The sequence below is a fragment of the Oreochromis aureus genome, linkage group 20 (assembly GCF_013358895.1).
Source record: "Oreochromis aureus strain Israel breed Guangdong linkage group 20, ZZ_aureus, whole genome shotgun sequence".
Taxonomy (NCBI): Eukaryota; Metazoa; Chordata; class Actinopteri; order Cichliformes; family Cichlidae; genus Oreochromis; species Oreochromis aureus.
Window position 1 is genome coordinate 26460679 of NC_052961.1, and position 23865 is coordinate 26484543.

A 23865-nucleotide genomic window follows, 5' to 3' on the forward strand; every position below is an offset into this window, starting at 1 on the left:
TCAATAGTAATCACCTTTGAAAGAAAATATGAATCAATTATAGCGATAGCTCAGTGGTAACACTACATCATTAACGTTCTTGAGCCTTACTGAGCCTTCTAGTGTTATACAAAGACTTGTTCAAACTGACAGATACCTGATTTACGTTTCAGTGGTAATACCAAAGATGTGGTCAAGGAAATTATGTACGCAACATTTAACCTATTTCCATTTAGTTGACTGACGTATTCACAATACAGTCACCATTCGAATATTTCCTTCAGAACTAACTCTATAGTGCCTACGAAAGACTTTGACCAAACTGATGCCAAACACTGTATGCGTTATTGTCACACAGACAAAGTAAAAAGGCTTTTCAAATTGAAAAAGTGGATTTTGAGCTTACTCATTTGTATTTTTTTTTTTTTTTTTTGCCTGCAGGTCCAGGAATGGCTGTGTCTGAATTGTCAGATGCAGAGAGCTCTCGGCATTGATATGACCACGCCTCGTTCTAAGAGCCAACAGCAGATTCACTCTCCGTCCCACCAAGCCAAGCCCATTGTCCAGCCTCAGCAGCCTGCGCCTCAGCCAACACAGCCGACAGCAGCAGCGCAGCCAAAATCTTTGGCACAGAGTCAGCCCACCCAGCGGCAGCAGCAGCAACAGCAACCTCAGTCTCAGCCCTACAGCCAGACTCAGCCCTACTCCCAGTCGCAGCAGTATCCACAGTCTCAGCAGCAGTCATATGCTTCATCACAGCTAGGGTCCCAGACTCAGTCTTATACGTCCCCTGGCTTACAGAGACATCCAGGCCCTGGTGGCTCCCAGTCTCATACAGGGCCCTCTCAGCAGGGCATGAGATCTGATCCATACTCCCAGACCGGTCCTGGAGCTCCAGGAACTATTAGAGGTCCCACAGGAGGCTTTAGCCAACCAGGGGGTCCTCGGATTCCTCACCCTGGTGCAGTACCCCTCCCTGGTTTGACCAAGGCACCTTCCCAACCCGATTTGGGTCGTGGTTCCCCAATGCACCAATCTATGGCACGGCACGACCAGACCAGAAGTGCTGGATCCTCCCCAGCCCACAGACCTCAGAGTCAGGCCCCTCCTGCCCAGGACGGCCTGACCAAACTGTTTGGCTTTGGGGCATCACTGCTTAATCAGGCTAGTACCTTAATCAATGTTGACCCGCTACCTACCGCCTCCACCCAGCCAAGCCCCGCACGAGGCAAGGTGGTGTTCAGTAATGCAACACCTGACAACAGGCAGCAACAACAAGGGACCACCAGTACTAAACCATTCACAATGGGGGGCCCTCATGCTCCAAGCCAAATGGGTGGTCCTAATGTTCAAAGTCAAATGGGAGGTCCTTATGCTCCAAGCCAAATGGGAGGTCCTCATGCACCGAGCCAAATGGGAGGTCTTCATGCACCAAGCCAAATGGGTGGTCCTATGGGTGGACCCCATATGCCAACCCAGAAGCAACAGCAGCAGACCATGCCCCAACAACAGGAAATGCAGAAGCAGTCACCTGCTCATCAACAGAAAGGACAGCAAGGACAAAAAACACAGCCACAAGGACAGCAACAGCAGAAAACACCTACTCATCAGCAGAAAGTGCAGCAGAAGCAGGAGCCTGTGGCAGCAGCACCTGCGGTTGCTCCAGAGCCTGTGAAACCCAAAGTGAACTGTCCTCTTTGTAAAACAGAGCTGAACATCGGTAGCTCCAACCCACCTAACTACAATACCTGCACGCAGTGTCACAGCCAAGTGTGTAACTTGTGTGGCTTCAACCCAACACCACATCTGGTGGAGGTAAGAGGAACGGAACACCTACAGACATCACACTGAACACATGTTATTGCAGACATGCAAGAACAAAAACTCTACTCATTTCCATCTTACTACACCTGCTACATTTGTATAAATTTAGATGTCCCTCCTGAGTTTTTCGTTACTTCTACTGGAGTTTTCCGTATCTCGTTTTAATCCCCAACTCCCTCCTTTCCATTTTTATTTTTTGGATGTGCTGGATGTTTACACATACAGTTACATCCATAAGTATTTGGAGACGGGACTAAAGCGCAAATTTAATGCAATGGGTTTTAAATGTTTTTGCATTAACTACTTAGCAATGATACAGATTTTTATACATAGTCGCCTATTTCCTGAGGCTCAAAAACAACATAATTGTTTTTAATACTTGAATGAAGATCCAGATGAAGCCTGGAATTTGTGTACATCACAAAATGCTCCATTGTCTCCCCTGAGATCATGCTCTGCCAGGAAAGGTAACTGAAAAATAATTAAAAATTTAGGGATTTGATGATATTATTGATGTCACTTATCAATTAGATTCCTTATTGATTCTCACTGGGTCTGCTTTGAGAGTCACCACCATCACTAAGCAACATATCAACGACAATACATTCATGCAAATGAACTGCATGCTCTGTGGTCAAATTTTTGTGTGTGCTGGAGGTATTTCCCCTTTTTGTTGTGATCAGTGTTGGGGTTGTGTTGGGGTTGTAAAAGTTATGTATTACATATATTTTTAAGAATATTTTCTTAAAAGTAATGTAATAGATTACTTAATTACTCCCAGGAGAAAGTTTGCTTTGTTAAATGACCTGAAGTACAATGTCTCATAATCACCATATTTCACAATATAAACCTGAGGCTACAGCCCCACACACCAACACAAATCTCTGTCCTAATGAGGACACATGTATGATCTTTCTCTCAGTATTTACAGATAAACAAAAAGCTGACAGCATAGAGCAAATATGAAAACCAGCACAAAGAGACTTTACAGTAGAATCATCACAGTGATTCTACTGGGCGATTCTTGGGCGATCGTGGGCTCAAGAGTTGGGAGTTCGCCTTGTAATCGGAAGGTTACCAGTTCGAGCCCCGGTTCCGACAGTCTCGGCCGTTGTGTCCTTGGGCAAGACACTTCACCCGTTGCCTACTGGTGGTGGTCAGAGGGCCCGGTGGTGCCAGTGTCCGGCAGCCTTGCCTCTGTCAGTGCGCCCCAGGGTGGCTGTGGCTACAACGTAGCTTGCCATCACCAGTGTGTGAATGTGCGTGTGAATGGGTGGATGACTGGATATGTAAAGCGCTTTGGGGTCCTTAGGGACTAGAAAAGCGCTATATAAATACAGGCCATTTACCATTTACTGTAGAAACATGAACAGGTAGAAACGGAGGCTGCAGCCTGACTCCTTATCAGTTTGTTACCTGTTAAGTTCAGGGCTGGGGTCGAGCTGAGCTTTAACATCACTCTGGGTTCTTGGCTAGGTTAGCATTAGCATGCTGTCTGTGCAGATGTTTGCAAAGAGCTGAAGTTGTGTTAGCAGCACAATGCAGCTGTTTCTGTCCTGGACACAGTTTAAAATGGCCAAAGCTAGAACATGAGGTCAGGAGTGTGGCCTGGCCACACAATAAAGAAAATCCGATCACATTGTGCATATGTGCTCCTTTCACCTTTGTATTTGACTCTAATTGAACGTGGTTTTGTTTCAGTTCATAAATTTACAGTAAACAAAAATTTTGAAAATTATTCAGAAGTTCATTCTTTAGTTAATGTGTTATCTAAATTACGTGCCACTTCTTTGCCTCTCTCTGCTGTCCCGCTGGGCTACAGTAGCCTGTATTTAACCCACTTTTCTCAACAAAGATTAGTAATCATACTAATTGGAACACAGAAACATCTAAATGTACAGTAGTGAGATTCATAACAATATTCTGGAGTTTTTATGTATCTGTATCATAATCCACTGTGACATCAGCACCCTTGATCTCTCTTTCTTTTCTTCATGTCACCTTAGATGGACTGTCGTGCACATGTCGATGAATTAAAATGAATGAATGACAAAATAAAATAATACGTAGCAATCCAGTGAGCTAGGTGTCGAAGACAAAACACAAGAGGAGAGAAAAGACTGTTCCTAGGAGACCCATAATCACAAAACATAGACATCCTTTTCTGTTTCGCTGTCTTTGTGTCTCCCAAAGTACCTCTGCTCATGGTATAAAGAAACAAGCGTAAAGGCCAACCGCCCTCTCACCTCCCCTTTTATCGATCCAGTGCAGGCTTAGAGTTGAAAAGAGGAGAGAAAGCAAGAGAAAAGAAAAGATGGCAAGGATTTCAGGAAGTTAGAAATGGAGGAAGAAGGAAAAGATAAGGAACAAATGTCGCAGAAGAACAATGTAAGAAATGGAAGGAGAAGGGGGGGAGTGTAAGAGTTGAGAAGGTAAGTAGTAAAGCAGAGAAGGAAGTCAGAATGAAAGGAAGGAAAGGACTGATGAAGGAAATGCATGAAAGAAAATAAGCAAGGATGCATGGAAGTCAGTGAGTCTGGCAGATTTACAGAGACTCATGGTATATTTACTTTGAGGCAGCTTAATGCCTCCAAGGTCTTTAGTACTTTACAGTACTGTGAAGTGCTTGCCTCATAATAGACCTAGATGTAATACACAGGGCTATATATAAGTGCCTTTACTACAGTATGCAGGACAGTGATAAATACACACTAACACAGTAACAAGAAGGAATGGGTCATATCATTGAAGATGTCACGCTTATTCATAAGTGGACTTACTATCTGTAGATAGCAAGTAGATGTGTGTTTCTTTGCAATGTGGGTTAAGGCCTGCAGGTCCTAAAAAGTGCATAAAATGAGAAAAGAGAAGGTGGACACAGAGAGAAGGAGTAGAAAGTAATATAACAACCATATAAAATTATTTCTTTAACCCAATTAGAGTCAAAGATGATGGTGACAGCATATTCTACTAACTGAGCTCTCTACAAAAAGGCAATTATGAGGAGAAAAGATGGGCATCATCATGAACATTAGTCATTATAAGCATACAGAAAAAAAGTAGAAATAGAAATGGAAAAAAGGTAGATTATTAATGGAGAGAAATTCTTAGAAAATGTTAAAAAGGAACTCAAGGTGGAACTGAGATGGATGAAGAGACATTCATAGAAACAAAGGAGGAATAAAAAGGAAAAATAATAAAGTGGGACAAAGAACAGAGCAATGGTGCTAACAGTTAGAAAGAGAGCTTGACAGCAGCTGAGAGGAAACCAGACATGTAGACCTGAATCATGTGCAGCCTTTAGTCCAGAGGGAAGACAGGCACTAGTGCACACGCACGCACACACACATGCAAAAACCAGTAATTAGAACAGTAGGACAAAGAAGAAGGTAATAAATCAAGCAAGTGAAGCAAAGAGGGACGAGGAAAGAAGCCAGCAAAGAAGTGATGATATCAGAGATGAACTGCATGTACAGTCATTTCTATACCTGATAACGATTCCCATCAGCTCACTCCAGGCTGACTTTGCAGGTTTTTACAGTTTATCTTAACTCTTTGTGATTTACTTAATACATGTATTAAGCAACAACATCTCTAGTATCTTTAAGTCCTATATGTGTAATATTTCCAGATTATATTGGAACAGCAAATGGAAATTTTGGGCTGTAACATAATTTTATTACATCACAGGTCATAAAAGTGTCACCACAGTTTAAAGCGATAAATCCGTGCAGCATCTTGTAGAAGCACACCAAGTAAAAGAACAACTACCAAGTTGCCGCTAATATAAACAAGAAACATGCAGGTCTTTGGTCTTCGCTAGGAGATATCCTATTTGATCAATTAAGATGGCACTTCAGCTAATAAACATATTGACACACTATATTGCCATAGTGCCTGTCTGCCTTCACACACACATGAACTTGAGTGACATCCAATTCTTAATCCATATGGTTTAACAATATACCAGCCCACCCTCTGGAGCTATAACAGCTTCAACTCTTCTGGAAAGGTTTTCCAAGGTTTAGGAGTATTTATGGGAATTTTTGACCATTCAGAAGCACATTTGTGAGGTCAGACACTGACGCTTGGCTAACAGTCTCCACTCTAGTTCATCCTAAAGGTGTTAGGTTGGGTTGAGGTCAGGATTCTGTGCAGACCAGTCAAGTTCTTCCACAACAAACTCACTCACCATGTCTTTATGAACCTTGCTTTGTGCAGCAGTGTGCAGTCATATTGGAACAGGAGGGGCCATCCCCAAAGTGTTCACAGAAACTTGGGAGGATGAAACTATCCATAATATCTTGGTATGCTGAAGCATTATGAGTTCCTGTCACTGGAAGTAAGGGGCTGACCCAATTCTCGAAAAACAGTCCCACACCATAATCCCCCAATCCACCAAATTTGTATTGCGCTTGGTGATATAAGGCTTGGATGCACCTGCTCTGTCACTGAAACCCATTCCATGAAGCTCTTTACACACTGTTCTTGAGCTACATGAAGGCTACATGAAGTTTGGAGGTCTGTAGTGATTGATTCTGCAGAAATTTGGTGACCTCTGTGCACTATGCACCTCAGCATCCACTGATGCCACTCTGTGATTTTACACGGTCTACCACTTTGTGCCTGAGCTGCTGTCGTTCCCAATCACTTCCACTTTCTTATAATACCACTAGAAGCTGACTGTGAAAGATTTAGTAGTGAGGAAATCTTCACAACTGGACTTGTTGCACAGGTGGCATCCTATCACGTCACCACACTGGATTTCACTGAGCGCCTCAAAGCGACCCATTCTGTCACAAATGTTTGTTGAAGCAGTCTCCATGACAAGGTGCTTGATTTTATACACCTGTGGCCATGGAAGCAATTGGAACAACTGAATTCAATAATTTGCATTGGTGAGAGAATACATTTAGCAATATAGTTTATCGGATCACAATGTGGAATGAGATCATAAAAACCTAAACAACTTTACAACCTCTTCAGATCAAAGTCCACAATCTGGAGACGAATGTAAAAAGTCTTGTTGTCAAACAATAAATTTGTCTGCTTGAGTCATTTTTTGAATAAGCCACTAACAAAATAAAACCTTTTGCCTTTCCTAAAAAAAAATGAAAGCATCTGACATAGCACTTCAGATGAGTTCAAGGAATAGAGGAACACTGTGGGATAGAGAAACATGGAGGTCGCACTCGTCTGACTTATCAATTATTCAAATAGGGTTTTATTTACATATATAAATAGCAAGAGAGATGAAAAATGTAAGGTGGAGGCAGTGTCTACTGAAAAAGAAAAGTAAGAAGTCACACGGCTTCGTCTTTCCTCCTTTTCCTTGCATTTCTGCAAGCTTCCTTCCTTCCAGCCCCCTTTTCTAAGATTCTCCATTCCAAATCACTTGCTTCATCATGACAAATACTAATCTGTAGCTTTGTCTCTAGTGATGCAAACAGTCTCCTCGTGATGATACCAAACACACACACACAAACACACACACTGCACATAGACCAGGTGTTAGTGAATGAGTGAATGAGGTTATTTCACTGTCCAGTCTGTCATTCAGACTTTTTCAGCTGTCACCACTGCCGTCGGAACAATTACTAGGATAACAGCACCCCATCCACCTGACCGTGTGTCTTAATGTGTGTGTATGAGGTCACATCTGAAGAGAACTGATTAGGGATTGTGACATTTAATCTGCTGAGTTGTGTTTGTGCACATGTGGTGTGAGTGCAGAGAAAGTATTCAAAATCACACACGTCTGCCCTCGGTGTGTGTCTGCGGTGCTTTACTATAGTATGTGTGTATTGTGTGTTTGTTTGTGTGTACAGTGTCGTCATCAGAGTGCTAAATCTTACAGATACTATGGCGATGTACGTTGTAAGCTTAGATGCTTCAGCTTGAGTCTCATGATAAAGTCAGACAATAACGATTACTTCCACACAACAAGAAAGACGAAGGTACTTTCTTATTCTCAAGTGGTCGCCACAGTGGATGCACCCACATTTTTTCATTTGGCGTAGATTTGAACAGGATGCCTCACACAATGCACCTATTAATGCCATTTAATGCAACAGATGAAATTTTGGTTAATTTTAAAAAACGTTGTCTTTTTTCTTTATACTGAATTATGTCCGCATTACTGTTCATGAAAATATGCATGGACCACTGTTAATCATTATGTTTTAGATGCATTGTCATGTATTTAGCAGTTATTAAACCTGTTTTAAACGACACATAAGCCACACATCCTTGTCCTAATAAGAAGAACATATACAATGTCTCTTTTTTAATTTTTAAGTTTATGAGAACCAAGCCGGCCCGAGGAGCACTACAGAATTTGATTGGCCATAAATAAAACTTGAAGCCTCATCTCTGTTGTTTTTACCTCTTGAAATATGAACTTCTGTAACAACTGATGAAGGCAAAATAAGACTCAAACGCACAACTCAGACGAAAAAATCACATTACAGTGTTTACTTAGATGCAGTGAGAGAGTGAACATGAAGATGACTCCAGGAGTCTATGAGACAAATTCACGGACATAAATGCAGGCAGACTAAATACACTAGGAATACTTGCTAGGAACCGAGAGATAACAAGACAAGATGACACTAAATAGGACACAATAGACGGTCACAGTAGATGAAAACACAAAAGTGCAGGAAGCAAACACTTAAAAAAAATAAATAAAGACATGAGTATACAAGGAAAACCATGATGTAGAGAGCAGGATGAGTTGTGATGACTTTTGTTGCTTTTTCTTGGTCAGCATACATTTAGCTTGAGGATCAGTCTGGGTCTCCTGCTACTATCTTCATAGAACATGTTGCATTTACAGGTGCTTGGAGAAATCAGAGCTCATAGATGTGCCCAGAGAGGCAGTTTGTATTTTACTGTCAGATTATTTTCTATTGGTAAGAGGTCTGTATAGTGCTTTTCTACTCTACTTGAGTACTTTATGCAACATGCCTTATTCACCCATTCATACAAGCACATTAGTACTTTCTATTTAACATTCACACTCCAACAGAGAGCAACTTGGGGTAACAATATTTGGCATGCAACCAGGGATTGAACTACCAACCTTCCAATAAGTAGACTACCCACTGAGCTACAGCCACCCCAAACATCTTCACAAACGTCATATGATTACAGCACCCAACACTGATCTCGATTCTTGTTGCTGAGCAGAGTTACCACGAGCTTCCAAATAGCAAATGACCGTCAATGATGACGTGAATAGCAGCCAGATTGAAAAATATCAGAATTAAACATGAAAAGCAACTGACATCAAAGAGTGCTTTGCAATTATTTGTTACTTTACTATTGTGTGGAGAATATGTCGCTTGCACAACATGCAACCAGACACTGACAGCTTAAAGTATGAAGTTGAAAAGCTGATTATTCTCTTGCTATTCTCATTAGGATCACAGTCTTTGTTTAGATTTAGGACTCACAGGCTGCTGCTGCCGTGTTATCCATAATGTGTCAATGGTGTCTTGTTCAGGCTCTCACAGTCAGACAAATCACTGTGCTTAATGCACGCACCACAATGACCAAAAGGTTAAGGTGGATAACTTCTTAGTCGCTCATCTGTAGTTATGTGCATGCCCATGTGTGAGGAGTCCCCCACAGAGCTAAACTGGGCCATTGTTAAGGTTGCTGTCTGCACTGTTGGCCAGGTCATTAAGGTTACCGGAGTAGGATTATGTTTATTTTACATAACAGTGTTTCATTATGCTCATCTTTCTTCTTCTTCTTCTTTTTTTTAGTCTCCCTACCTTTTTTCTTTCCTCAAGCTGCTCCCTGTTATCTCCAGTTATTGCCACCCCCACCCCCCTTCCTCTCTGGTCCACTGGTTAAAATAAATGGAGAATAACAATCTGTAAAATGATGAGCAGAGAGTAGACACCCAGAGAGGGGTGAGGTAATGGAGCGAGGAAACAGCACGACAAAACTTTTAACAAAAGACAGAAGCTGCATAATGTCCCATTAATTGTTTGACATTTAGTCATTTAGTCAACTCCAAACAAATAAATGCCATAAAGTAATGTGTTCTGCTGCAAGATGATGGCCACGTCCAATTTAGATTTGCACGCTCGGAAAAGGAAACTCTCGCAGACACAACAACACACAACAGAGCTAAATTGATTCTTGTGATCCTCGTCATCTGCATAATCCACTGTGGCTCTGTGGTCAGCCCATCAACCTGTGTTTGTTTGTGTGTTTTGTGCATTCACACAGACATGCGTGTGTGTTTAATTACAAGTGACAAACATCGTTAAGAAAGCAGTAAAGTGTATGGGAGAGCATAAGGTATGTAATCCATTTGGCGTGTGTGTGTGTTTGTGTGTTGTCGTGCATGTGTGTTTGCATGTGTCACAGCAACTTTTATGGTCTGTTCAGCTGAATTATTGGTCAGCATATGAAAATAGCCCAGACAGGAAGACAACCCATGCCCACACCCGTAGTGCAAGACACACACTTACCCACACATGTGTCTGTCATGTCTGTGAGTTAATGTATTATTTAATTGTACTTCACCTGTAAGCAGTATCTTGTGTAAATATCTTAAGTATCAACAAGTATCAACAAACTTTTGCTGTTGGAATTCTAGTCAGGAGATAAAACATCAGTGATAATGTACGGCAGTGAGAGGGTTATTACAATCCATGAACAGTTTTAGCCTTCACCCCAAAGGTCACACCGTGCAAGGCTATAAAATGTCTGTACCAACAACAGCGCCCACAGGCAAAGGTGCTACTCTTGAATACAACGTCTAGGAAAACACTAACATGTCCTCTGCTGCTGTAGCGAAACACCTCTGTTCTTCATGTTCTTTTTGACAGCAGAGACATTTCCTGGCACACATGCACTTTGACACTAACAGCTGCAAACAAACGAATACAAATATACAGGGTGTATCATCAAAAAGCAATCATCGGATTCCAAAGTGCTTTAATTTGGCAGCCAATCAATGATAACGTTCACATTCACCGCAGTCGCTGTTGTGACTCCAGACATGCTGCATGTATGGGACAGGTTTGACTTTCATATGGATGAAGATGTGCCGTGCATCCAGAGGAGGACACACTGAGCACTTGTGAAGATTGTAAGTTTTGTATATATGTTATATTATATTCAACCATGTTTTAATATTTACCAAGAGTGTCTATGTCAATTTCTTTAAAACATACAACCTTTTGAAATAAGACGATTCTTTTTGATACACCCTGTATATACAAATATAAATCAAGTTGTTTTCTTAACAGATAAAGAGCAACAATTTTTCAAGTAATTTCTATAAAACAGCAGTATGGACAACTTAGCTGAAGATCATGTGATGAAATGTTAGGGTTCAGAGACCTCTGAGCTGTCTCGGGTAGAATTTCCTGGAACTACCAGTTCTAAAAAAATACTATTAGGTTTTTCTTTTTTTAAATGGACTGATGTTTGAAATAATTCTACTGTTCATTCGTTTTGTTATTGACAGGGTTAAGGAGAAGAAACAGAACATGTTATGTCAGTTATGTTTAGTAGCTGTTGTTTAAATCTGATTCTTTCAAGGATACCTGATTATACCGCAGTTGTTATTTTTGCATTTCATCCAAGAATTCACCTAGAAAGGTGTCAAAATTGGTCTCTGACAATTCACGTCAGTCAGAGGCTCTCCCATGCACTAAAGGATGCAGACATGTACTTTAAGGCTTGAAATAGACGAATCAGTGGAAGGAAATAAGGATAGAGTGAGTCATGTTTCTTTATTTAGAATGAAGTCAGAATACAGGATAAGAGCAGCAGCAGGAATGACTGAGCTACAAATGGACAGACGATTCGCTCCTGCACTTCAAGACATCTCCCTTCAATTAATAATACAAGGCTCACCATCCTGTGCTTTCTTCCTTCTTTCCTCTTCTTCCTTTCCCAGCCTCTGTCCAGCCTCCTCCTCTCCATCTGTTCCTTTCATCTCATCCTCCCTGCCTTCTTTTTTCATCCTCTTTCGCCCACCCAGATTTTCCCAGGTGGGACTCAAACTGGCAACTTCCTGATCATTGTTCTGCTTTATGTGTAAATTCAGCGTTCACTTGCTCAAACTGTTTTCCCCTTTCGAGACTGCATTTTATTTTGGTTATTTTTCATGGCTACAGAAACGAAATAAAAGATTTATTAGATTTACCTTAAAACTGCTTGATTGCCTCATAAAAGCCTCTGCAGTAACATTGTTCTCGGCAAATCTTTGGAAAATATTTTCACAACATACCACATAATTACCAGGTGAATGTAAATGATGATTCAATTCACTTTTATTCTCCCTTCCATTTTCCTGCTAGATCTACTGCTAACTTAGTCAGAGCTTGCAACTTATTCAGTCCACTCATCTTCTTAAAGAAGTCATACAACATGAAATTAGAGAATTGCTGGGCGAGTAACTTTTACTTTTTGTTTGTGTTGTTGACTTCTTTTTCTTTCTCAGAAAATTAAAGGCTAAATTAGTCACTAAAATCAAGACACGAGCCACCTGCTTCTCTAAACTCTTTCGAATATACAATCATGTGCAAAAGAAAGAAAGTACACCCTTACTGCTTCCATAGGAAATAAGAGGGTAAGTAGCAGCCAGGTGATTATAATAAAATATACTTCATTTATCAGCATATCAACACAAACACCTCATACCAAGCTCGGTGCTGGATGGGTGATGATTTGGGCTTGTTTTGCAGCCACGGGACCAGGGCACCGTATAGGCATTGACTCCACCATGAACTCATCTGTATACCAAAGTGATTGTAGAGTCAAATATGAGGCCATCTGTCCAACAGCTGAAGCCTGGTCAAAATTAGGTCATACAACAGGACAATGATTCCAAGCACAGCAGCAAATCTACAACAGAATGACTGAAAAAGAAACGAAACAAGATGCTGCAAGGGCCCAATAAAGTCCACACCTTTTCCTGATGCTTGTGCTGGATCTTAAGAGAGCTGTGCATAAACAAAACCTGCAAACCTCAATGAAGAGTGGGAAAAATTCCTCTGCAATAATGTGAGACATTGAAAAAGTGACAGACAAAACAGTTAATTTAAGATATTGTTTTGTGTCTTCAGTCAGAGATATTTAGCTGTTCTCTTGATTGGTTATTATTCTGGTTATTGTACGACTGCTGAATACTATTAGAAAAAAGCCCTTATTCAAAAATGGTGTTCTGAATAAAAGAAAATGAAGGCTGATGAAAACTGTAACACAAATAATCACAAACGCAGTAGTATTTAGTAGTTACAGGCACTTGTAACAAACTCAACCAAAGTCTCCCTTCTTGTCGTCATTCCTAACATAAAACTGGGATTAAAAAACAAATTTGACCAAATTTTGTTAATGCCTTAATATAATAGACGATATGAGGATAAACCTGATTCATAATGAATATGCTGACGACGATGATGATGAGGAATTTGAGATGCCTTTGACATTTGAATATATATTAAAGTTTTCGGTCGACTAGTTCATTTTAGTTTAATGGCTTAAAACTTCTCTGCTTACGTAGTTCTGTCCTGAATCCGTCAAATCCTGTTAAAATCACAAACTAACTGTTTCACCTGAACTTGACCTGACTCTCAAACCGTGAGCAGGTACTCTATGTACTTTTTAATGCTATCCAAAATGCATTTTGTTTACCTACAGTATGCATTCCATTCAGATATCAAGCTTAAAGCTTAGCTTTGTGTATCAGTTTGCATCTAGAGGCACGTCTGTGGCATCGAGTGCTAACTTGGCTTGTCACAGTTGGTTCTTTAAATACCTGCAGATGACGCAAATTGAAGCCAAGTGCTTGGTTTGCCTCACAAGCTTCAGTGAGGTGGGAGGTAGGAGGGGCAAGTGCCATTTTAAGATCCTTCTGTTAGCGCAATGAGACTGAAGGCTGATGAACCCGTGCTTGGTTTCCAACAGTGGTTTTCATTCTTAAAATACAGCAAGTGTGGAAATGACTTCACAGACTGCAAATCGAGAACTCGCACTCTGATATCACTTGGGTCTTTTTGTATGTATGCACCTCACTCCATTTCAAACACACACATCACACGCACATCTCTTTTTTCACCCTCTTCATTTGTTTGCTCCCTCTTGAATTAATTGCTACTTCTCTCCATCATTCCTCTCTGGTCAGTTCCTGTGCAGTTTTATGTTGCCTTTAACCTTTCCTCTGCTTACTCCATCTCTTCCTCAAATGCTCAACCATCCAAACTATGCACTTTTCTTTTCCTACCCCTTTTTCATCCCTCCATCCACTTCCCTCACTTTTCTCCCCTTCCTTCTATTTGTTTTACTTTTCCTCAGTACGAACTTTTTGCTTCCAGCAGCTCTTGTTTGTGGGTGAATTACAGCTCCATCTATGTGTTTTTACATCTTTCACATTCCCCCTTTCTCACACATTCATCTCTCTTAGTCTCTCAGGCTGTAACCATTTGGGTGAATATACAGCTCCCTGCTGGAAACAAAGGCCTTGCTGTAAAGCGTACAGCAATGTAGAAAAACTCAAAAAGCAACATATACAGTTTTGCCACATAAACACAGGAGTCCTTAAAACATAAACACCGCTGTGTGCCTGTGCAACCAGGATGCCAACACTCAAAATCCTTTCATCACCGTCTTTCAGACTCAATTAACAAATAATATGTTTGAATTTTGCTATTTCACCTTCTACACTGACCAGGTTTTTAAAAAAAAATTGTAACAAAGGGTAACATTAAAATATGTAAAAATGTAAAATATATTATAAAAAATATTATAAAAATAGCTTAAGGTCTCTCTGCTATTAGATTTCTTTAAATTAGAGTAAATATACAGATTAAACACATTAATCTTTACCAATATGTGTGACTGAACTTATTGCACAGTACTAAAATTATAAGAAACACCAAAGGGGATGGAAAAAGTTCAGCCACAATTCTAATATTCAGTGATACAGATGCATACAGCTGTGTTCAACGCATGTGCTTGCCAAGTGAAAGGTTGCTAGTTTGATTCCAGGTGGAGACACAAATCCCCTTTGGGGCTGCATTAGGAAGGACAAATCAAACACACACATCTACCTGCTGTGGAGATCCCTTGTCACAAGAGAGTAGCTTGTTTTTCTTCTAAGTGTTATAGCAAAATATGTAGATTTATGATGAGTGGCAAAGGTGCAACAGAGAACTTCAGAAAGACTGTTGTTTAAGGAGAAGAGTCTGAGGAGGGCAGTGAGTTTGTTCCCTCCTTATAAGCACACAGGAGTGGCTGGGGACTTTTGCAAGGAAACACACTGTTCCAAAAGGTGTGTTGCTGAATTTTTCAGGAGTGTATGAAGACATTCTCTATAAATAGTTCCTGATACGTAGTCCTTTATCAGCAGCAGTAATTTTAATGTATTTTTTATTTCCCCCACTGGGACTTTAGCAGTTAAAACATGTTTTGTGTCGCCTGACAGAGAATTTATATCACTCTAATCTAGAAGATTTTCTCTTCATCTTAACAAACGTATTGCCCAGTATGCACATGCTTATTAAGGACAGAAATCCTATGAAAGTATTTTCTTAACTCATGTGTGTATCCCTGCACAATGGAGTGTTATACAGATGGCGCTGCCTGGGTGTAGGCTTTTGTCAAAGTGGAGGCACACCGGCCCTCCTGGGAGCTGTCAAGTGGCAAGTCCCTCAGGGAGCCACAGAGAGGGATGTAGAAAGTTATTTTTCTGTACAACAGGGAACTTGATCTCTTGACAGCAGTGCACTTATATGAGACTATGTTTGCACTTAAGGCACAAAGGCACTGGAAAAAGACACAGTGAGAAAAATCAATGTGTTCATCTTTGGCACAAACGGCAGATCAGAAAGAGCTGAGGAGATAAGTGTGCGTTGTCCGTATGTTTGCCTGCATGCAGCATACTTGGAAGTTTTTCCTGCCCTACTTTCACTTCTCCGTCGGCCATGTTGCTTTTAAATGGGTCAGTGAGGAGAGCGGTTCATTCCCCTGGGCTACACAGCTGATCAAGTGAACCCCTCACATACACCAAAAGAGACTCCCAGCACAGAGGCACAATGCGATTCTCCAGTAAAACCCAGAGGTACAGGGACAGTTGAAGAGAGGATGGGTATTCCCTCACTGGGGTGGAAACAGTGACCGAAAGCTGATTTCTTTCTTTTTTTTTTAAATGTAGAACCATAACGGGATTTTTTTTTTCAAACAGATTCCACAAAGTGAAAAATACACTGAAATAAAACATCGGCTTCTGTACATTCAAAATGCAGGCTTCAGTATACTAAAGTCTATCAGGGTCACACCAGCATAAACAGACAAAACAGTCTTCAACTACTATTACATATAATAAATAACAAAATATATATACTTATTTATTTCATTTTACATACTCCCTCCCCTTTCTATAGTATTAGTCCTGAACTGTGCATACATCTGTTAGCAGTAACAGTACATCTTGAACTTTCCATCACTGAACTTAATTCAGTGATGGAAAGTTGTACATTATAAAACAATATGTTATTTAAATGATTAGGGTCATTTTTAGATGAATTTTGAATGTACATTTAGGAACTTTCACTGAATATCAGGTTGACATTTTTCCGCCTTTATTAAGCTACATTAATGTTTAGTGTGCTGACATCCTGACAATGGGACCGTAAATAAACTGGGAACCGACTGAGGGAATGAGGAGAAATCACAAAGGAGGAAGTAAAACTGACAAGACATGAAAGAAAATCACCCTTCAAAGTAAAACAGGAAATAAATATGAGACAAATGCACGAACAGATCGAGTCGCTAGTGCAGATGCCAGATTAAAGGGAACACAGAATGTATTGGGACCACATTAAGGAAAAAAAATTTCATTTTGAAAATATAGTTAAAATTTCGAGATTAAAGTTGTCGTTTCAAATCAAACAACTGGGCTGTCTGCTATACCCTCTACAAAATTCCTAGTGTAGATGAGTTAGTCAATCATCCTTATAAATCAGTTTTAGTTACAAGGAAATCATTTCTCTTTTATTGCATAAAAACAATGTGGTGACGGGTATAGCAACATTGAAAAGATGATGCAAGAAAGCTGCATCTTGTCAGAAGGAAAAACCGCACAAACTTGGAAGACTTGGCCGGATTTGAGGAAACTGAAATTGCTGACAAAGGATACCGATGGTTATACCCTCGCGCAATAAAGAGGATGTATGATGTATCACAGGACACGATAAGACAGCCGATCAAAATGAAAAATACTATTTTTTCCTTAATGGGGCCCTAATATTCTGCCATTCAGGAGGACAAAGGCACGGACACAAAAACACAACACATACAGCAGGAAACAGAAACACCGAGGCAACAAAACACACAATACAGGGAGCTGAGTGTAAAAGCGAAGCTCTCAATTTACCGGTCGATCTACGTCCCTACCCTCACCTATGGCCACGAGCTGTGGGTAGTGACCGAAAGAACGAGATCACAGATACAAGCGGCAGAAATGAGCTTCCTCCAAGGGTGGCTGGCCTCTCCCTTAGAGATAGGGTGAGAAGTTCGGCCATCCGGGGAGGCTCAATGAGTCGCTGCTCCTCCACATCGAAAGGAGCCAGTTGAGGTGGTTCGGGGCTGGCCTCCTCCATGTAGAGGAGGCCCAGGGGCAGACCCAGGACACGGGTGAGAAGTCTCGGCTGGCCCATTGGTGTTCCCCGGATAAGCTGGAGGAGGTGGCTGGGGGAGGAGGGAGGTCTGGGCCTGCTTAGGCTGCTGCCCCATGACCCGGCCTCGATAAAGCGGATGAAGATGGTGGATGATGGTGGTTAAAATTCACACATCTGACAAACAGGCACTGGATGAGAACTAAAGATTAAAATTAACAGAATGAATCAAAAACTCAGCCTAACCTGCACAAAAACCCAACTAACTGCAGTAAAACCCACATAGAAGTCAAAGCTAAATAATGAAAAATCTAATCCCAAAGTCAAAACACTAGAAAACCATAGAACCATGAGATTCGGGGCATGGCATTACCACTGACTAGACAAACAAAAGACCCGTGAGGCAAAATGAGGATTGCCACACATCAAAACCATTGAAAGAGAAGTGTTGTTAAGATTCATAACCTCAGTAACAGCTTTGCCAATTGCCAGTGATGGAAAAGTAGCTGAACCCTGTTTTACCAAGTTGAAGCTGAAGGGCACAATGAGACAATGTAAAAAAATACCATTACTGTAACTGGGTCTGGTGCTAAGCTTTAATGAAGAATTCTCTTTGAGACGTTTGCAGAGTTGAGACTTCTTGACTCATTACAGCCGAGTGGAGTGAAAATGTCTTAAAGTGACACGGAGCTTGTTATCCTCAGGTTTGCACACCGTTTGCATAACACAGGATTCTGCTTCGGAAATGTACAGACTTTACAGTGAGTCTGCAGTTTCTTTGCAGGTTGATGGCACTGAAAGACAGAAATGAATGTGTGATGGGAGGTCCTTAGACCCTAAAGCTTCTTGGTAGCTTCATCAGCATTTTGTTTACCATGTGCATGGTGCTGAATTCAACACTGTGCGCTCTTACACGTGTGTGGTTTAATCCTCTGAAGTTAGCTGGACTGCTAGAAGTATTAAATATGTATATCACATAAGATTTTCTTTTTTTGGGGGGGGGGGGGTTATAGGGAAAAGCCACTATGAAGATCCTGCACAGGGATTAAATAGATTAGCTCGTGTAGTACTTATCAAAAGCACAGCATTTGCCATTTTTTGAGTACTTTATTAGCACGATTGTGGGGTTGGCATGTGTTTCCTAAGCAGAGGACTGAGGAACCAAAAGTCCTTGCTTAGATTCAAAGGGGACTCAAATGACAGCATGTGTGTTACACCAGGGAATTTAGCATTTCTTGATTCAAATGAATTCAACTCAGTTCAATTCAATTTTTTTTAAACAATGCCAAATCACAAAAACAGTCACCTCAAGGCGCTTTATATTGTAAGGTAGAGCCTACAATAATACATACAGAGAAAATCCCAACAATCATATGACCCCCTATGAGCAAGCGCTTTGCCGACAGTGGGAAGGAAAAACTCCCTTTTAATAGGAAGAAACCTCCGGCAGAACGAGGCTCAGGGAGGGGCGGCCATCTGCTGCAGTAGAAAGACAGGATAAAAGGAAAGTTTTAAGCCTAATCTTAATCTTAGAGACAGTGTCTGTCTTCCGAATCCAAACTGGAAGCTGGTTCCATAGAAGAGGGGCCTGAATCCTGTTTTATCCTCAAAACTACCGTGTTTTCGTGAAGAAATGAATACGGTCTGACAGCAGGAAACTTGGCAACCATCGTAAACTGAAGAGACCATACTGTGCCGATATTGAGAGAGATGTAAAAAGCAACATCTCCTCTTACAGTTTTTACAGCTGTTTGTGTTTCTCTCTGATGTCTTCATATCAAAAACAAACATGTTGATCGGCCTTTCTTTTACATGTTATCTTGCTCTCACACACACCATTTTACAGTCTGCAAAAGAAAATGACTCATGTCTTTAAAAAAAAAGGACATACACCAATCTGATCTTAAAAGAAAACCCAGGAACACAGTACAAAGAGACACACGCACACACATCCATAAACACACAGTCATGACTCACATTGATTATTAAGTGAACAGGGTGAATGACTCACACATCTCATCTGTCTTTTTTTGTATTACTCTCTCTCTTTATGGTATGACCACCCTTATTTGTTCAATTAATTGGGGTGGCTGTAGCTCAGGAGGTAGAGCAGGTCACCTACTGATCGGAAGGTTGGTGGTTCGATCCTTGGCTCCTCCAGTCTGCATGTCAAGTATCCTTGAGCAAGATACTAACCCCAAGTTGCTCTCCGATGCATACATCAGAGTATGAATGTAGTTTAGAAAAAGCACTAATTACAGATAAAGTGATTGTGAGAATGGGTGTGAATGTGGCATGTTGTATAGAGTGCTTTGAGTACTCCGGGAGAGTAGAAAAGTGCTATATAAGAATCAGTCCATTTACCAATTAGTGTTCCTTTTATACTCCTACAGTTAGTGTGTGTGTGTGTGTGTGTGTGTGTGGTGCTGGTATATTTTGGGGTTGTGATAGACAGGGAGAACATTGACTCACGCCCTTTTTCATTCTCTTGCTGTATGTCTCTATCTCAGGGCTCCAGTGTGCTTCACACACCTGTCTGTGCTGCACCAGAGGGGGTTCACAATATTATGTGTCAGTGCTGGATGAAAAACACAGATTTTCTTTATTTAAGGGAACAGCAGCCGACTGATTTGTAAAAAAGAAAAACACAAAAATTCATAACAACACACAATCCCGAACATGTCAAATCTCATATTAAACCTTTATATTATTTAATGCTTATATTAAATTTTAACGCAAGCATTAAAGTGATAATAATGATGCAAACGTGCAGCCAACCACTAAGACCAATAAGCTGAACATACCCTAATTGTTGGTGTTTCAGACTTGGATCTGGTTAAAGTTTCTCTGTTGTAATGACTTAGAAACCACAAAAGTAACAGTAGAGAAAAATATTAATAAATACATAATCATTACGCCGCCACAATTTCTGCTTTTCTCTATTCAAATCAGAAGTCAGTTTGCCTTCCTTCCTTTTTTCTTTCATCATGAACCGTTTACTGTACAGTTTTACATCTGACGGAGAAAGCTGATCAGCTGATCAGGTATTATCAAACCTGATCAGCTGATCAAACATTATCAAACACCATTTATCACTGAACGGGTTAAGAGCCAAAAAGCTGGAGGTGCTCACTGATTAAATGGGTGCTCAATAGGTTACTAGAAGAAAAACAACTCACCATATTGCTACATATTGCTATATATCCGAGAACAAATTCATAATTTGTCATAGAGCGCGGGGTCACTCACTTGTAGGGTTTCATTGTTTTTCTCAAGGAGACTGCTGAAAGACAGATGCTTGGTGGCACAGGCTCTCATGTCCTATGTTTTCAAAAACTACAGTGGTGCATAAAGCTAAGTTAAGTTTCACTTTCAATGAAAAAAAAGAATAACGTACACTTCATGGAATTATTTATGCAGTTGATACCATATTTTTCAAGATAACGACACACATTTGACTCAACACCTCTTTGCCTGTCTTTTAAAAAAAATGAAAACTATAAAATCAGCCCCATCCTTGTGATTATTTGACGCTGAGTAACAAACTAATATTTTTATTAATGATTTATAAGGCAGTCAGCTGTAGGCAACTATGAGCTAAAAAGCTAGTTCTAAACCTTAATAACTTCAGTAGTCTGTATAAACTCCACCTGACAGCATGACAGTGTCCTCTGTGGTTGCCATGACAAATGTTGGTGGCCCATCTGCCAATCAGCTGTCAAATCCTGTATGTGTGGCTGCCCGTTGCTGACACTGACAGCTATAAAGATGTGACACACGCTGACACACAAACACAGATAAAGATATGTGTGGATGCAAATATAAACAGTCCATCACTCAGTCATACTCACCTGCACCCAGAAAGAGATGACTGTTCACACAGCCGATTGCTGAAGCCTGTGCACATGCGCAGACGCAGTTCAGTACGGAGGCTCCTAGATTTACATCCAGGATGCATGGAGAAAGAAACATGTTCAGATAGACCCTGTACTGGGATCACATTTAGACGTGCACAGTTGAAACATGGATCAGACGTTATTTAACTTAAATGACTTCCTTCCCCTGAAAGTGACGGACATGCACGAAGCAAGAAAATGTGAAAAAAAGAAAATAACAAAAGTGAGAAAGAAGCAATGAGTCACAGGAGGAGATAAAAAAGGAGCAAATGAAAGTGAAGGAGAGAAAGACAGGGAATGACTTACACGCTGAGTCAACTTTGAATGAGAAAGAACTAAAATAGAGGGGACGCCCAGCAGGATCAATCTACTTCCTCTCAAGCCCCCCTGTGTTGTTTGCTCAGTGGATGAGTCCCAGCCAGACTGTGCCACTATGTTGGTGTTTATGGGGGTGTTTTTTTCTGCTGGCAGTCCTGCCCTGAGACTGAAGCTTTATGCATTTCTGCTCCATTACCTCCTCCGTTTTCCCTCCTTCCTCCCTTGCAGCTGTTCTCTTCTACCCACTCAGACTTTCTCTCCTTCTCCGTCCCCTTTTCCTCCATCTGCCTCTGTGCGCTGTTGCTTCATTGGCATTAGAATTCATGAGGTTATAAGTGTTGACACTTTTGGGCTGATAAATTAGACTGTGTCAAGCAAACAGAGAGCACCAAACAGTTAAGTTTAAGTTGCTAGATGTGATAGATTAGAGAATTATAAATCTTTCAACAATCAGGTTACCATATTTAATTATAACGCCCCACAAATCAGATGACCCCTATGACCAAGCACATTGTGATGGTGGGAAGGAAAAACTCCCCTTAAACAGCAAGAAACGGCTGACAGAACCAGGCTCACGGAGGGCAGCCAGGGCAGGGTGAAAGGAAAAGGGAAAATTTAATTTCAGAAAAAAAAAGTTAATAGGTGGGTTTTAATGAATGCAGTTTTGTGCAGCATGGCTTATCCAGCTGGGCTGTATGCTGGCTTGACTTGAGTTTCCTCTAGCTCTGCAGAACAACATAATGTCACATGAGGGACAGGAGCAAGGTGACTCCAGTTTCCTGAGTCAGTGTGATGCTAAAATTTGCCCTTATTGACTGAAGCCTTACTGACATCCATGACTTGTGGTATGTTTTTATTATAAGAACTTAAAACTGTTACCCACTTTGGTTTTCTCGCCCAAGAATGAAAGGGAACGTAACTATGCTTATCTCCTGCAACAGCATACAGTAAAACATTTGAACTACTCCACTGTTTGGGTTATTGGCAAAAAAAAAAAAAAAACCCTAGCACCATGGTTGGGCTAACCATGGTACACCACTCTGAATACATTTTAAACTGCCAGCGGTAGCTTGTTTCAGCACCACTGAGACATTTTTTGGTCTTTAGTGATTGGTTAGTTAAAACTGTATCTCCTATTCACCAGTGAAAATCAGTTGGATTGCCAGTTTGTAGACTTTGTTCCCATGTCACTGTTACGAGCTATTACCTTGTGCTTTTTGGTATCCTGCCTTTTATTTGCTAGTTGTGGACTTTTTAAGACAACCTTTTCCACAACTAAAGGGATTTGCAACTTTTCCCTGCTGTTTCATGGACCATATGCCATTGGGTACTCCGAAATGTTCAAATAATTGAATTTCTGGCCAAGAAGGAAAAAAGCAAGTGTAAAATCTGCCAATAAGTCCAGTTGCTTCTGTTTTGCAGTTTTTTTTCTTAATCCAATGTGATACTGCTGCCAGTAAAACTCAATACTATGCGCATTTGTGGCAGACACTACCAGGAGAAGCAGTCTTTTGAGCCATAGGAAACATTTAAATCTGAACCATCTGTGCTGGAAGTTTATTAGCTGTAAAAAAAAAAAAAAAAAACGCTTTCAAAATAAGAATGACGGAGTCAATGAATGAATGAAAATCATTTGATAGAAGAGATATTCAGTTTGTGAATGAAAAGCAAACCTCTTAAAATCATTAAATAGTTTTAAGAGGTCTGCTCTAAAGCAGTGTGAACCTGAGTAGACTAAAAGCTGCAGTAAACACGGCAAAGGTTTGTCTGGTCATCCATTTGATCCTCACCTGTTTCATGTCTGTGCCAAACCAGTCGGAAGTGAACACAGTCACATTATAAACACAGCTGCTTTTCTTCTAGTTACTAAGTATCACATCCACTCTAATGCATTCAGATATAACACGAGAGAGTGAACTCAGTACTGCTATTAAACTGTTCCATGAAATTTACAGAGAGCATATAACACTCACTCCCATATGCACATGCACTAGATGCAGTCTGTGATTCAGATGTGGGTTGTTGGATTTGATCTGTTAAAAGCATGTTGTTCATCTGCTCAGCTCAGTAGGAGACATGATGATTAAAGACCTGTATGTGTGTGTGTGTCTGCGTGTTTGTGTATGCGGTGTCTCATGATGGCTCATAGCCCCCAGTCAACAGACAAGCTCACACACGCTGCCTCTATTTCATTATGACAA

General features: G+C 40.7%; 1 protein-coding gene across 1 annotated transcript in view; it reads left to right on the forward strand.

Moving 5' to 3' along the window:
• The window catches only part of bsna (bassoon presynaptic cytomatrix protein a), a 153697-nt gene that overhangs the window by 65679 nt on the left and 64153 nt on the right, over positions 1-23865 (forward strand). The window contains exon 3 of the mRNA XM_039604687.1: positions 421-1794. Coding sequence (XP_039460621.1) covers positions 421-1794 — 1374 coding nt within the window. The remainder of the gene's footprint in view (positions 1-420; positions 1795-23865) is intronic.